This window comes from Caenorhabditis remanei, chromosome III (genome assembly GCF_010183535.1).
Source record: "Caenorhabditis remanei strain PX506 chromosome III, whole genome shotgun sequence".
NCBI classification, from domain to species: Eukaryota; Metazoa; Nematoda; class Chromadorea; order Rhabditida; family Rhabditidae; genus Caenorhabditis; species Caenorhabditis remanei.
The window spans coordinates 543,465-559,582 of record NC_071330.1 but is presented as its reverse complement, the minus strand read 5'-3'; the positions used below and the strand labels follow the sequence as shown (position 1 = coordinate 559,582).

Sequence of the window (16,118 nt, the reverse complement as noted above, 5' to 3'; positions counted from 1 at the left end):
CTCAATGAAAACAATCAAATTCTAAGTTTTGCAAGAAAAAATCTTTGAAAAATTGCAAAAATCGATAAAAATCGCGAAAATCGATGCCGACAGTTTGCGGTGGGCGCAGTTGTTATATAGATTTCAAATAAAATAATAAATACAAAATTTCAGAAGATTTAGAAAAAATGGAATAAGAATATAAAACAAAACCTGCAATCACAATGATTAAGATCAGAAAAATGAGAAAATCAATGAAAAATTATTCAAAAATGAAGGAAATCGTCTAGGCAGTTCCCCCGGTTTCAGTCGGTTTCTTCTTCTTATCCTCCACCACTCGATACGATCCATTGACACACGTCAGCAGTCCGAGAGCCACTTTTCTCTGAAGGAATGCGGTGACATGATCCAAATTGGGTCCAGCTGATGTTGGCGAACCGAACATTCGGTAGACACGATGCATTCTCTCCGCTTTTACTTCTCCGTTCGGCGCGTGGTTCGCCTGGAAAAATGAATGTGGAAAAACAGAAAAAGGAAGCAATCTGAAACATATTTAAAGGGGACTTCAAAAAATACGGATTTCACGCTTTTATTTCGGACATGGAGTAGATCTGAATAGTGAAAAATCATCTTTTTTCTGTCAATTTTAACCAAAAATTTGATTTTTCAACGAAAAAAAAAGAATAGGAATGTGAATTTATAGGTGAAAAATCTTGAAAAATCCTCGTTTTTCAGGCATTTTCAATCAAAAAACTCGATTTTCCACTCCATGACTGAAAATCGTGAAAAATAATCATTTTCAGACACTTATTGACTGGAAAATCATTAGGGTTATCTGTAAATATATTTGGAGTTAAAATGTTTAGAAAAATGGGAAAATTTCCATCATAATACTCACAAACCCCGAATAATTCCGAAAAAAAACTGCTCAAAATGGCAAAAATGTTTTAAAAATCTCCAAAAAAAAAACAAAACGATTTTTCAGCCCCAAAATGCTCTACGTTCCGAAATGGGTAGTGCTGGCCGAACTTTTTGTTTTTGGGCTTCTAGGCCACGGCAAGTTCTTCCACTCCGTTTAGCTAAAATGGACGTGGAAGAACATACCATGGCCTACAAACCCAAAAACAAACGTTCAGCCAGCACTACCCATTTTGGAATTTTGAGCATTTTCGGGCTGGAAAATAGTTTTTCAAGGTTTTTTTTGAGGATTATCATCAAAATGTATTATCCTATTTTCCAGCCATATTTTCCAAAAAATTGGCGGAAGTTATAGCTGTCTCCGCCCCTAAACTGCTAAAAAATGGGCGGAGCTTCTAGAAAAATATAATTTTTTTTAAATTCAACTTACAATATAATTGCGAGTGTATCCCCAATACTGTTCCAACGCATCGACCATATCCGAATTGTCTTCTGGCTCCACGTCTTCATCGTCTGCGATTTCTGGTGTTCCCGGACGATTTGGAAGGATTGCATTCGGAGTTCGAGTCAGGGACCAAGTGTCACTACTCACGAGAGGATTCTGAAGAAAAAAAAGATGAATTTTATGGTCAAATTGACCATTTCAATCAGAAAATTGTCAAAATTTTCAGCGAAAACCACCATAACCTACATTTTCGGAAAAATTTCAATAACGCGTCAAAGGCGCTCCAGATGGATGTTTGACACATTTTTTAACGATGAATACATGAAATTCGGGAAGAAATCAACATTTACAATGGAGAAATGCAAATATATTAGCTAAAATGAGTGGAAACAGTAATTTTTGAACAGTTTTCGATTGAAAATTAGTGATTTTCGGAAAGGCGTCAGAGGCGCCCCAGACAGGCCCTCTTCTTTATAATTTTAATGCTGAAAATGAATTTAATAGTCAAATTGACGATTTCTATCAGAAAACGTTAAGTTTTTAAATCTAAAACCACTGGAAATCCCAATTTTCCGAAAACGCGTCAAAGGCGCGCCAGCTGTGCATACCATGCTAATGAATCCCTGTTTGACAAGCCACTCCAATCGTTTCTTCGTGAGAACAACGGACACTTTGAGATGAGCCATCACTTCGGCCGTCGTCCAAACCTCTTTTTGAAGGAAAAGAAACAGAGTTTGAGCGTAGACGATGGGAATCGTTCGGTCCACTTGGACACCGTCCAACTCAATCGACACTTCCATGCATCTGAAAAATGGAAAAGTTATTCGAAAGGTCTGTCTGTGTGTCTGTAGGGTATCCGTAGTGTCCAAGTGTCCAAAATTGCGATTTTAACGAAAAATCGGGAAAATTCTGGGTAAAATACGCGAAAAATGGCAATTTTTAGTGAAATTTCGTGAAATTTTTGTGTTTGTCAGTGTGTGGGTGGGGTACCCTGATGTCCAGATGTCCAAAATTGAGATTTTAACCAGAAATCGGAAAAATTCTGGGTAAAATATGCGAAAAAAAAGAAAATCTTTGTCAAATTTCTTGAAATTTTCGAGACTGTCTGTGCGCTTGTGGAATTTCCGGATGACCCGATGCCAGAAAATATCGAAAAATGGCAATTTTCTCATTTTCCGAGTCTAATTTCTAACATTTGTCTGTCTGCGTGTCTGTAAGGTTTCTGAGGTGTCCGGATGTCTAACAATTGCGATTATAACGAAAAATCCTCAAAATTCTGTGATAAAATAGGTGAAAATGGCAAATTTAGTGAAATTTCATGAAATTTTCGAGTCTGTCTGTGTGTCTGCGGGTGTGTGGATGCCAAAAATTATCATAATTCCGATTATGTACAAAAAAAAGCAATTTTCAGACATAGACTCACCCAACACTCTTATAAAACACCAATTTCCGGTTGCGTTTCGCCTCCAAATACATTCGTTCGTAGTTTTCCATTGCTTCGGTCAACGATTCGGGCATCAGCTGCAAAATTTCGGCGTTTCAGATGTTTTTTTGAGGAAAATGGAGAGATTTTGAACTTAAAAAACAAAAAAATGCGTCAGAGGAGCGCCAGCCAGAAGCAAATCGGGAGTAGTACTGGATTTTCAGATACTGAATGTGCGATTTGCGCGTCTAAGGCACGCCAGTTTAGAATCGATTTTCAGAGTTTTCGTGAATAAAATTATGATTTTTGTTCTGAAATTCTGAAATTTCTTCATTATCAGACTTTTGCCGATTGATTTTCACATTTTTCAACTATTTCTATGTAAAAATGTGAAATTTTCGAACAAAAATGGTTGAAACAACATAAGATAATGATTTTTGAGCTGAAATCCTGAATTATCTTAATTTTCAGACTATTGGTGCCTGATTTTCACAATTGTTAGCTTTTTCATGTGAAAATGTAAAATTTTTAGTTAAACAAAGTTGAAATAGCATAAGATTATGATTTTTGTGCTGAAATTTTAGAGTTTTCAGCCTCATCTCCATTTTCAAACTATTTCTATGTGAAAAATGTGAAATTTTCACTTAAAAACGTTCTGATAGCAATTTTTAGCCTCAGATTATGATTTTCGGTGCGAAAATCTCAAAATTCAAGCCAAGAGTCTCTTCCTCGGCCCCGTCTAAATTTTCTTCATTTTCAGACTTTTCGTGCCCGATTTTCATATTTTTCATACATTTCTATCAGAATTGCATGGAAGTAAACTCGGAAGTCAGACGGAAGTGAGTTTTATTTTGACAATATAAAGCGAACTGCAAAAATATGAAGTGAATACGTTGTATTGATGGTATCACTACCTTTCGAGCATAGAAAATTCCAACATTTTACCTATTCCCTACCAATAGACTTGAAAAAAGAGCTGATTTTGAAACCCGGAATATCCCGGAAGTCGGAAGTCGGAAGTGAAGACTTTTTCAAGTCTATTGGTCGGGGATAAGTAAAATGTTGGAATTTTCTATGCTCGAAAGGTAGTAATACCATCAATACAACGTATTAACTTCATATTTTTGCAGTTCGTTTCATATTGTCGAAATAAAACTCACTTCCGTCTAACTTCCGTGTTTACTTCCATGCAACTCTGATTTCTATGTGAAAAAGTGAAATTTTCAAGTAAAAAAGGTTCTAATATCGAATTTTAGCCGCCAACCTCATTCAAAAGTCTCTCCGTCGGCTCGGTCTCCAATTTTGGCCAATAATGTGAAGAAGTGACACACGCAGAGATTGGAACAATATGATTCGCCCGTCTCTCCTCTACTAATTCATCAACTTCTTGACTATGCATCACATCTCGAAGCATCACTTCACAGTGTTGCAGTTCACTGTATTGGAATCGGAGTTTCAGCAGATCCAGATAGCGTTTCTCGAAGAATGGCTGCAAAAATCATGAAAAAAACGTCATTTTTGGAACTTTTTAAAAATCAAAAAATGGTATTTTTCCCTATTTTTGCCACATTTTCCAACTAAAAACGATACTTTTGGCTGCAAAAATCATGATTCTGGATGGAATTTTTTAGATTTTCGTGTGAAAACCGTCATTTTTGACAAGTTTCGGCTGAAAAAAACGGCATTTTTCGTAATTTTTGCCACTTTTTTAAAAAATATTTTCCAACTAAAAACGATAATTTTCCTTCAAAATCCCCACTTACATCCTTATCCACCGAACTCGACAATCGTTCAGCTAGAAGATTACGGTACTCTTTGACGAACAATTCCTTCGATCCGTAGACCGAAACAAGCATGTTGAAGACGTCGACTCCTTGACGTCCCGGGGCTCCGTCGCCTAGAAAATTGGCTCATTTTGAGACTGGAACGCGTCGAAGGCGCGCCAGTGGCAAATTTTTTAGTTTTTATTTTGGAAATTTTGAGTTTTTCAGGGGTTTCGTATCTAAAATTGATCCTGAGACGCGTCAGAGGCGCCCCAGTCAGAAATAAATCGCAAATAATGGTTTTTCAAATACTGAATTTGCGATTTTTGACTGAATTTCGGCAAATTGCACTTATGAAACACGTCGAAGGCGCGCCAGTTGCGAGTTTTCTAGTTTTTGTTTCAGAAAATTGGAGTTCCTCAGGTTTTAAGTATCAAAACTTGTTAAATTCGATCTAAGACGCGTCAAAGGCGCGCCAGTCAAAAATAATTCGGATATTCATTGAAATCGAGAAATTTTCATTTCAAACGCGACAAAGGTACGCCAGTATTCTAAAAACGCGAGCATTTCTGAACATTGAACCCTTAAAAACGCGTCAAAGGCGCGCCAGATGGTTTTTTTCTCTTTTTTTGTACTAAAATCGTTTTCGCTGCTCTAGATTCTATAATCGCGTCTAAGGCACGCCAGACTGCGGGAATTGTTTTATTGCTGGAAAATATCAAAAATTCGATAATTTGGATGTAAAACTACAATTTTAGACTCAAATTTTCAAAGTTTTTAACCCATTGCGCATCTTTCCAGATCTCTGACTGAAAAAATCTCAAATTTTCGCTTTTTCGACTTAAAATTGAGATTTTCACATTAAATTTCGAGCATTTTCTATCGATGTTTAGAGTTCTAAACTTAAACTTCGCATTTCTCCACACGCACCAACAGTGGCATCGTTTTCGCTGATCTCAATCTAAAAATCGCGTCTAAGGCGCGCCAGACTGCAGGAATTGTTTTATTGCTGAGAAATTGAGAATCTTTTAGATTTTCAAAAAATTGGCACTTTTAAAGTCTGAAATCGAAAAAATTGATGATTTGGGTAAAAATTACAATTTTTCTATGGAAAGACATGAATTTTCAGTTTTTTACCAAAAATTGTGCACTTTTCCAGATCTCTGACTGAAAAAATCTCAAATTTTCGCTTTTCGACTAGGAAATTGAGATTTTCACATTAAATTTCGAGCATTTTCTATCGATTTTTAGAGTTCTACGCTTAAACTTTGCATTTCTCCACACGCACCAACAGTGGCATCACACGGATTCGGCAGCCATCTCTCCCATCCCATCGTTTCCATGTTCTCCGGTAGGAAATCGTCGTTGACACCTCTCAATTCGTCCTCGTCCATCATTGCCGATCGGACTGTTTTTGACTGTAACTTATTTAGGGGCGGAATGAGAAAAGAGGCAGTTTTTGATATTATCTCGTCACAGTTCTTACAACTGCGCTCCACTGAAACTCCCTTTAAAAATGTCTTATTTTCTCTGCGTCTCTCAATTTCGCACACAATTTTCTTCGGTTTAGCAGTAGAGCGCGGTTGTAAGAAGCATGACGTACTAATAGTTACCATATCTCTTTCCAACTCGTTTTTCTTGTTCGACGTGATATAACTGATGATTTGTTGAACTGTGTCGGGACGTCGTCTGAAATTTAGAAGTAGGGAGTGGCAATGGGGGATTTTTGGTCATTTTTAGTTACAGAAATTAAAAATGTATGACTGGGGCACTTCTAGCGCGTTTTTGACCTATAAAACATGAAAAATCACCGAATTGGTGCAGTGAAAATACCTATTTTCACAGGCTGGGGCATCTTTGACGCGGTTTTCAGCTCAAAACGCCGAAATGCTCGTTTTTGCTATCTGGGACACCTGTGACGCTTTTGTGCATGAAAAATCGAAAAAATGCGGAAACGTTGCTAACTGGGGTACCTCTGACGCGTTCTTCTAAGATAAATCATTGAAAACCACTGCGTTTTCAGCTTTGGTGCTGTGAAAACCCCTATATTTACGGTCTGGCGCACCTTTGATGCGTTTTTCAGTTTAAAAAACTCCGAAATGCTTGTTTTTTTTCTATCTGGGACACCTTTACACGTTTTTGTACAAAAAAAAAAGAAAAAATGCAGATATTTCGCTAACTGGGGTACTTTTGACGCGTTTTTTTAAGCTCAAACAATGCTGAAATTTTAGTTTTTACTATTTGGGGCACCTTTGACGCGTTTTCCAGCTAAAAAAAACGCTGAAACGCTCGTTTTTACTGTCTGGGGCACCTTTGACGCGTTTTTTGTGCAAGAGACATTTAAAAAATGCCGAAATTTAACTAATTGGGACTCTTTTGAAGCGGCTTTTCAACGAACACTGGGGAACTGGCGCGCCTTTGACGCGTTTTCAGGTGTAAACCGTGAGAATTGGGCATTTTTGCAATCTGGGGTGTCTTTGACGCGTTTTTACGTCATAACTCACTTTAAATACTCTCTGATGACTCCACAAACTTTGTGCATCACAACACAACTATTATCCATTTCACGGAGTGCTTCGACACACGACGCGTACGCTTGGAGAATGGTTTTTGTGTCGACGGCTGGAAGAGATTTATAGATTTTGGTATCAGACTCCGCCCACATTTTCAGAGAAAAACGACTGAAAAAGAAGAAAACTGACAAGCTATAATCAAATTCGTCTCGACATTTCGAATCAGTCGTTGCGTCAAATCGTCCCGCCCGTAATTGTTGGTTTTCAGGAGGCAATATTTCATTGTTATGATCTCACGGAATTTCTCGGGGAAGTTGACAGCGACCATTTCGTAGGCCTGGAATAATAATTAGGTACATAATTAAATATAGGAAGGTCTGGAATTTCAGGAAACTTTAAAAAAAATCATAGTTGTCAAGGCCCGGCTCGGGCAAATTGGCGCGAAACTCAAAATTTCAAAAATTTTTTGAATTTTTTCGCGAAAAAGTCAAATTTTCGCCTATCATTCAGAATTAGAAGAATTTCTGAAAAATAGTGAAAAATAGAAAAAATTTCGAAAAAAAAATTGCTATGACAAAAAACTATGACAAAAACCCATTTTCAGTCTTTAAAATCAGTGCGAAAATGTCGAAATTTCCTTATCCGAAGAGCTCGACGATTTTCACGATTTTAGTGCCAAATTTTTAAAAATGTCTACATTTTTACTCAATTTTGAGCTGAAAATGTCGAATTTTTCAGTATAAATAACCTCAAAATGTTAGAAATATGAAGAAAATACCCAAACAGAAACAATTTCTCATACTAAACATAGCAATTTCAGTCTCTTCATAATGTTTATGCTGAGAACTCTCTGTAATCTTCAAATATACGAGTTTGAGCTTTAAAATCAATGCAAAAACCCGATTTGCATGATACTAGTGCCAAAAATAATCATTTTTGGCATTTTACCGCAATCTATAATTATAACCTCAAAATTGCGGGCAAATATCAAAAAATTATCATTTTTGGCAATAAAGTCATGAAAAAAATTTGAAGATTACAAGAAGTTCTCAGCATAAACATTATGAAAAGACTGAAATTGCTATGTTTAGTATGAGAAATTGTGTCTGTTTGGGTATTTTCTTCATATTTCTAACATTTTGAGGTTATTTATATCAAAAAATCTGAAATTTTCAGCAGTAAAGACCTCCAATCGCTCTTACATTTCTCGACAACAACTGAAAAACGTCTTTATAAATAGTGTCTGCCACCAAATGATACGCCTCCTCCATCGTCATTGACTCCGCCCAAATCCGGAGACTTTCCATATATTCTTGGAGCATTGAGCATCTCAACTCATCGTCAAACGCCCGTTTCTCGTGAACGACCATCGAGGCGGCCAATTCTCGGATGATGAGAGAGACGGTGGCGTTTAGGTGACGATTTGCATTGAGAATTCCTGTTTTTCTGGAAAAATTGGGAGATTTTGGGTAAAAATCGAACAAAAATGACCAAAATCGACCAAAAATGACAAAAATCGATCAAAAATAGCCCTAAATCGACTAAAATAGCCGAAAATGGACTAAAAATAGCTGAAAATCGACTAAAAATAGCCCGAAATCGACTAAAATTAGCCCAAATTGGACCAAAAATTACCAAAATCGAGCAAAAATAGCCTAAAGTCAACCAAAAATAGCCTTAAATCAACTAAAAATAGCCCAAAATCGACTGAAAACAGCCCAAAAATGACTAAAATGGACCAGTAATGACCAAAATAGACCAAAAATAACCAAAATCGACTAAAAATAGCCCAAAATCGACTGAAGATAGCCCAAAATTGACTAAAAATAGCGTAAAATTAGCAAAATCGACCAAAAATAGCCCAAAATCAACTAAAAGTAGCCAAAAATGGATCGAAACAGCCTAAAATCGACTAAAAATGACTAAAATGGCCTAAAAATGACTAAAATAAACTAAAAATAGCCAAAAATGGGCCAAAAATAGCCCGAAATCGACCGAAAATAGCCTAAAATCTATTAAAAATGTCCAAAATTGACTGAAAATTACTGAAAATGACCAAAATCGACTAAAAACAGCCCGAAAATCGTACAATTCATTGACAAACGCGTTGAAATCTGCCACATATTGCTGATTCTGCAATTTCTTCTCATCCGTGTACAGAGATTCGTTCAAATCGATGCCATGGTCGATTTTTCGGATCGGATTGAAGCCGGCTACTGGAAAAATTAAAATTTCGGGTCGAAATCAAGTTTTAATGAGGAAAAACTGGAAAATGAGTCAAAAAGTCAAATTTTTAACCTCAAAACTTGACTTGTTGTTCAAAAATGCAATTTTTTGAGCTAAAACTTAATTTTTGTCTGAAAAAAACGGTTTTTAGCTCGAAAAGTTGCATTTTTTTGAATAACAAGCCAAGTTTTTATGTTAAAATTTTTATTTAGACCGAAAATTAGCTAAAACTGATTCTTTTAGACAAAAAATTGAATATTAGATAATTTCTTGTCTAAAAACTCAAGTGTAAGCTAATTTCGAGTCTAAATTGAAATTTTCAGCAGAAAAAATCGATTTTAAATGAGAAATCAGTCAAAAATTCAAATTTCTAACCTAAAAACTGGACTTTAGGGGGAAAATGAAATTTTTTGAGCTGAAACTCAATTTTTATCTGAAAAAATCGGTTTTTAGCTCAAAGATTTGCATTTTTTGACTAACTTTCGCCTAAAATCAAGTTTTTAAGTTAAAAATTCAAACTTTTCCCAGTTTTTCGGCTTTAAAATATGAGAAATGACTGAAAAAATCAATTTTCAAGCCGAAAACCAGTTTTTCACCACAACTAACATCTGAAATTAGCCCAATGCGAGAGAAAATACGGTTTCAACACTTTAATGACCACTTTTTGCATTGCCAACGGGAAGATGAGCTCGGCGGCGTCATGGACATCCGGATTCCCGATTCCATTCTCCAGAGCGAACTGAAATTTAAAAATTATGGGGGAATTGAGGGTAAAAATCGATTTTTTCAGTGTTTTTGAGGTTTTTTGTCCTGATTTTACGGGTTTTTGGTAGAAATCTCTGAATTTTTTGAAAAAATGCGATATTAAAGGATTTTACCGCATTTTTATGCGTTCGGATGATTTTTAATCAATTTTACCGCATTTATAGCAAAAATCTGTCATTTTCAAGCTATTTATAGCTGTTATTGGACTGATCTGTATAGATTTTTATTCGAATGTTGAAAAAATCGAATTTGATGATTTTTGAGTAAAAACTTGAAGTTTTGAATGTTAAAAATGGTTTTGCTGAAATTTTCAGCATTTTTTAAAACGAAAATCGGTAATTTCAAGCTTTTTTCAGAGATATTCAATAAATTTCGCGAATTTCATGCAAAAATCATAATTTTTTACAAGTTTTTAGCAAAAATCGTGTGTTTTAATCGTTCTTGAGCTATTTATAATGCCTCTCGGATAGATTTTTATTGCTTTTGACTTAAAATCTGTAAAATTGAATTATTATCGGATTTCTATGAATTTTTTTTGCGAATCTGCAGTTTTTCACAGTTAAAAACTAATTTTAACGTTTTTTTCAGAATTTTCCAAGTATTTTTAATGAAAAATCTGCTTATATTAGCGATTTTCAACTTTTTCTAATCGATTTTTTATTATTTTTCACTCAAAACCCACCACAAGACACTCTTGTTGTACTCTCTGCAAAACCGTCGTCATATCGTACACTTTCTCAATGTGTTTCGCATAATTCGCGTGATGAATCAACGCCTCCCACACTTCTTTCTTTTTCGCCACGCAAAATGTTCTGAAAATCGAAAAATTTCGAATTTTCAGCCATCTTGTCGACTGAAACTATACCTATATTTCAATGCGGCCTCTTTTGTGGTCGTCATTCTGTCAAAAAGCGACATTTTTCAACGGCGATTTATTCGATTTATTCGGTGCGAGACGAGGGGAAGACGGACGGAAATTATGGATTTTTTGAATGACAATTGAGGGGTACGGTGAGAATTTAAAGGCGCATGCAACTAGATGGGTGGGTGGGTTTCGACACGAACAATCTTTTTACTGTAGTATAAATATTAAAAATTGATTTCTGTGTGAATTTTAATTATTTTTTGAATAAAAATTGTTTCAAAATAAATTTTATTCTTTATTACATGCAGTTTTCTATTCAATTTTCCAGAGAAAATATGCAGAATTCCCTTTGAAAAAAGAAGAGAGTCTGAGGACCGAGGAGACGCAGACATGTGTTCAATGGAGCACGCTTGCAAAACTATCGGCGGGACTCGGCAAATTTAATGTTTTCCACAGGGTTCCGGCTCAATTTTCAAGATTTTTCCAGATTTTCGGGTAGAAATTCAAGGAATTCGAGTATTAAAAGCAGAAAATCAGTAAAATTATTCATTTTTAATGTAAAAAGTCTGAAAAACCCGTGGTTTTTTGGTTAATTTTATCAAAAAATGTCTGAAATTGAGACTTTTCAAATCCGCAGTATCTTTAACACGGGGTCTGTACGTGAGTACTGAAATCAACTGCGCTCCACTGAAAACAGCAAAATTGTAGCGCGAAATTCAAAATAATTGTATAATTTTAAAATTTTAAACAGTTTTCAGTAGGATTGATCTTGATAAGACACAAAACAGTCGGAAAAGTTACTAAAAATGCTGGAAAACGGGCATAAATTGGCTGAAAAAGTGGTAGATTAAGCTGCGTATCAAAATTCCAGAGTAAAAGGCCGAATTGAAAAAATTAAATTTTCAAATTGCCTCCAATTCTAGTGGAGCGCGTTTCGTTGTTGGCGATAATTAGCCTGATTGATAGAATGCGCTTTCAAACATCTAAAACGTTCAAAATTTTAAAAATTTATTGGATAGCAGGAATATATTATAGTGATTAACGAGAGAGAAGTAAAGTTAGAAATGCCAGAGTTAATAAATGATGGAAAGCTGACGGTGTGAGGATTCAGAACCAATTCATTGTATAACAACGCCAGTTTCCAGATTCTTAATACCAGACAAAAATATGGAAATCATAATCTCCGTAGATTCTAGGCAGAACTGTAGCTCTTGTTCCATCCTTTCTATGAAAATCGTATCCACCACGAATATATTCGTATTCACCTGAAGCCGTGATATAATCCGGAAGTCGTCTTACATAACCATCAGGTATTACTTGATGTTCAATTCCTCTCAATAGAGCACTCTTGTCCCACACCCTTCCGTCGAAAGATATGTCGAGGTGTTCGAGTCTCGGATTACTCCCTGCCATCCAGTGTTTGATAAAGCGGTTCAGGTCTCTCTCCGAGATTATTGGACATTCGATTTGGAGATATTTCGCATTCATCGCCAATAAATCGTCCAATTCAATCTTAGTCCATTCCACCAGATAGAGCATATCGTAATTTTGAATGTAAACTTCGTGAAGAAAAGGATTACTTTCGATTTTATTGGAGAATGGGTTCGATCCGAGGACTAGTTCCTTTTGGACACTGAACAATTTCAGAATCTCTCGAATGTCGATAGTATTCAGGTCCTCAGATATTGACATTACCCGATAGGAATCGAGACATTTCCGGAAAGACTTCAGATCTGGTAGCTTTTTCTTAAAATGAAGTATACTCCTGGACTGGAATATTTCCATGATATGGCTCATCCACTCCTCGAATCGATAGCCAGGTCTGCGATAGGTGAATTCATAACCATCCATACTCACCTCTGTTTCGATGTTTTCAGGGGATGGATTATCGATTGACACTTGATAACCTTTGAATTTGAAGGTTATCCCACGAACGGTAGGGACAACCCGCACTTTAAAATCATCCTGTGCGTCGATTGCGATGATCGAACATTCCAGGTTCATAGACTTGACCAGCTGTTTGGTTCGATTGGAGAGTAAGGAAAAGGCCACTCTGAAAAATGGATCGATTTTGTTTTTGTTTGATATAAACAGTTTTCACAATTGCGCTGTATCGAAATCTTTTTTTTTTCTCAGTGTTTTTCACGTTTCCACAAAACTATTTAGTTTTGGAAGAGCGTGGTTGTAAATAAACATTTTAAAATTTGGTCACAGTTACGCATACTGTGGTGAAAAAATCAAGTTCCGACAAGTATTGCAGGGAGCTGTGGGCGGAGCTTAAACTGCAAGCGGCGCGGATACCGCTCACTACGAAAAACATTGAATTTCGAGATAAATTCATGTTTTAATTGATTAAACTTTAAAAAATATGCAAATATACAGCAAAAAACGCTGAAAAATCTATTAAAATTTAAATTCAATGTTGCTTTAAAGAATTAGGTGGTATTTCATCTGTGCCGCATGCAGTTTGAGCTCCGCCCACAACTCCCTGACGCGCTTCAGCCCGCAAAATTTGTTTTTCTGAAACCGTTGGCGGAACTTCAATTTTTCACGAAAGAAACTCGTCTTACAACAGACACAGGGGTGCGAGACGTAAGGTCCGCAACGAAAAGTTTTGAATTTACCGCGCCAGTCGCGTTGCGTGTGCGTCGCGTTTTTCATTGAAAGATACGACAAACACACGCTAAACTTGAACTTGGCACTCAGCCAAGTCTGTTTTTGGCACCGTGCCAACCGCTGAGCGACATAGAAAACCAATTCCTGGCAATTTTCGAAGAATTATCGACAATGTACTTGAGAAAAACGATGTAAATCATCCCGGAATTCTGCAAAAACCAACTCACGTTTCGAGTTCTCCTATATGTCGAAGAACACGTTCGATAGCATTGTCGGGGAGACGGAGAAGAGGGATTCTATTGGTCATGATGGCAGAAGACGTGAATAAGGAGTGAGGAAGAAACAGAACACGTTCAAATGTGGCGGCGTATCGGAACGTCGTTCTTGCCTTATCCAAACGTCATCGATTCGGCTAGCAATACATCTGCAAGATTTGTCTCTATTTGCTCTACTAATTGTTGGACCTACTCTCCCCCGACTACCCGTAATTCACGTCTTCTGCAGTCATGGAGGACGGTGACCGTCCCCCCTTCCCTCTCCTTCGTCTCCCCGACGACCCTCTCCAACTTGTTGTCCTACTAATGAGAAGATTTGATCAGTGAGTTTTTTTCTAATTGTATTGTAGCCCTTATTAAAAACTATCTGAAATAGAACCGCCCGAATACTGACACAGTGGCAAGGATTTTTACCATACTTGCAAACCGGGCCGACCCGGGCCGGCTCGTAACTCGCTTCAAACGCAACATTATGAGCTCCAAAATATACCAAAATGTAGATCTCGACGAGTTCTATGTCACTGACTTTATTTGGGGCGGATGTCTATTCGTTAATGTGCCGCGGACCGGGCTAGAATGGCTTTTTTGGCCATTTTGGCGTTTTTTGGCACTTTTTCCCGTCCCGCGGCACATTAACGAATAGCCATCCAGCCCGTATGAGATCAGTGACATAGAACTCGTCGAAATCTACATTTTGGTATACTTTTGAGCTCATTATATTGCGTTTGAAGCGAGTTACGAGCCGGCCCGGGTCGGCCCGGTTCGCAATATAAACCGGGAAGCGCACGCATCGTGACTCGGCGAAGCGGACCTTCCGCCTTACGAATAATTAGAACCAACTAAACCGTGGTTAGCGTTATACCTAATCGTCAAAGATGCGCCTGATTTAGCTTCAGTTCGACGTTTTCGCTTAACTTTCACATTTTTAAGGTCCGCCAAAGGTACTCTAGATGCTCCGACTCATTGACGGCTTTTTAGAGCATGAAACTCATTGAAACACGTAAAAAGAGCGCCAATCCTAAAAGTGAGCAAATAAGATTCGAGCGCGTCTAAGGCGGTAGACGAATTTCCAAACTGGTTTTTTTTTTCAGATTCGCTCTATCATTGGTCTCGAAACAAAGCAAGGAAGTGGTGAAATCGATTGGCCTCTCTTCTCGAATCACTATCAAAGTTGACGAAGAGGAAGTCTCAATTAGAATTCACAAACGCATCACCGAAAACATCCGTTGCTCGTTTGCAGACGATCAAGTTGCCATTAATAACTTGCCGTCTGAAATGGTCAAACCAACGGTCACCTCGACCAGGGGACGACATAGTTTCACACGGAGCCGAAAAGGTTATCGATTCGAGGATTGGTTGAGTCACTGCCTTGAAGTCTTCCATCAATCGAAAGTGACAACTGTCTTTTTTGAACGACTGATCCCCCATTTCAAATCTTTCCGGAAAACATTCGAATCGTTCACAATATTAAAAATAATGCGAGAATACACTGATGAGGAAGCTCGTGATCTTCTGAAACTTTTCATACCAGTGAAAAAACTATACTTGGACTGTAATCCGTTTACAAACAAAGATGAAAATAACAAGCTTCTGCAGGAAGTTTTCATTCAAAATTTCAATCATCTTGACTTAAACTGGAGGACTCCATTAGCTATCGATAATCTATTGATAATGAATAGTAAGGTTATAACGATAAGCAGTGAGAAACTCAGTGAAAAAGTTTTGAATCGCTTCATCAAACACTGGATGGCTGGGTCGAATCCTAGATTGGAATACTTGGAACTTTCTTCGGATGATGACCGAAGAATCAGCGAGGAGGCCGTTCTAAAAGGAATCAACTATCAAAAGATGCCTTCTACTCATCGAAGATATTTGGAGAACCCTCCGTTTATCAACAATCCCGATTATGCGTACATTAATGGTGGATACGATGTGCGTAGGGCTGATGGGACGACTGCTTCTGTTCTGTTTAACAATTATGCGTATTTTGTGCTTGTAGTTTTGAATTAACATTGTATAACGGTAAGGTTGCCTCTTCGAATACCCCAGAGCCCATTTCTCTATTGTTAACACTTTTTTTGTGATGGTTTTATATTTACACAATAAGTACGTCAACCCTGATTATAACATACCATTAATCCACTTTCTGGTCATACATGAATGTCACGTAAATCGCAGCAGGGTTGCACTTCCCAAGGAGTTAGATGTCATCTCATCTTGAGAAGAATCGTAAATATAGCTCTGAAGAATTCATACATTTCCTGAACATTTTACACGGAAGTCGAATGTTGAAGGAAGGAATTCCGCACAGCTTTGCTAGGGATCCTGAT

At 37.2% G+C, this 16,118-nt stretch overlaps 3 protein-coding genes across 3 annotated transcripts; 1 reads left to right on the top strand and 2 right to left on the bottom strand.

The window, feature by feature from the left end:
• Positions 1–265: 265 nt before the first annotated feature.
• Positions 266–10,932, bottom strand: GCK72_008279 (uncharacterized protein; the record flags this gene model as incomplete). The annotated part of the gene is made up of 15 exons (XM_003104934.2): positions 266–481; positions 1,328–1,498; positions 1,951–2,146; positions 2,766–2,863; positions 4,030–4,254; positions 4,529–4,662; positions 5,817–5,946; positions 6,142–6,217; positions 7,033–7,150; positions 7,231–7,378; positions 8,244–8,487; positions 9,131–9,257; positions 9,874–10,006; positions 10,715–10,844; positions 10,898–10,932. The coding sequence occupies 15 exons, from the start codon at positions 10,930–10,932 to the stop codon at positions 266–268; spliced, it is 2,181 nt and encodes a 726-aa protein (XP_003104982.2).
• A 1,114-nt stretch (positions 10,933–12,046) lies between these two features.
• Positions 12,047–12,901, bottom strand: GCK72_008278 (uncharacterized protein; the record flags this gene model as incomplete). Its single annotated transcript, XM_003104964.2, has 1 exon — positions 12,047–12,901. The coding sequence occupies one exon, from the start codon at positions 12,899–12,901 to the stop codon at positions 12,047–12,049; it is 855 nt and encodes a 284-aa protein (XP_003105012.2).
• A 1,118-nt stretch (positions 12,902–14,019) lies between these two features.
• Positions 14,020–15,798, top strand: GCK72_008277 (uncharacterized protein; the record flags this gene model as incomplete). Its single annotated transcript, XM_003104935.2, has 2 exons — positions 14,020–14,111; positions 14,880–15,798. The coding sequence occupies 2 exons, from the start codon at positions 14,020–14,022 to the stop codon at positions 15,796–15,798; spliced, it is 1,011 nt and encodes a 336-aa protein (XP_003104983.2).
• Between the last annotated feature and the right edge of the window lie 320 nt (positions 15,799–16,118).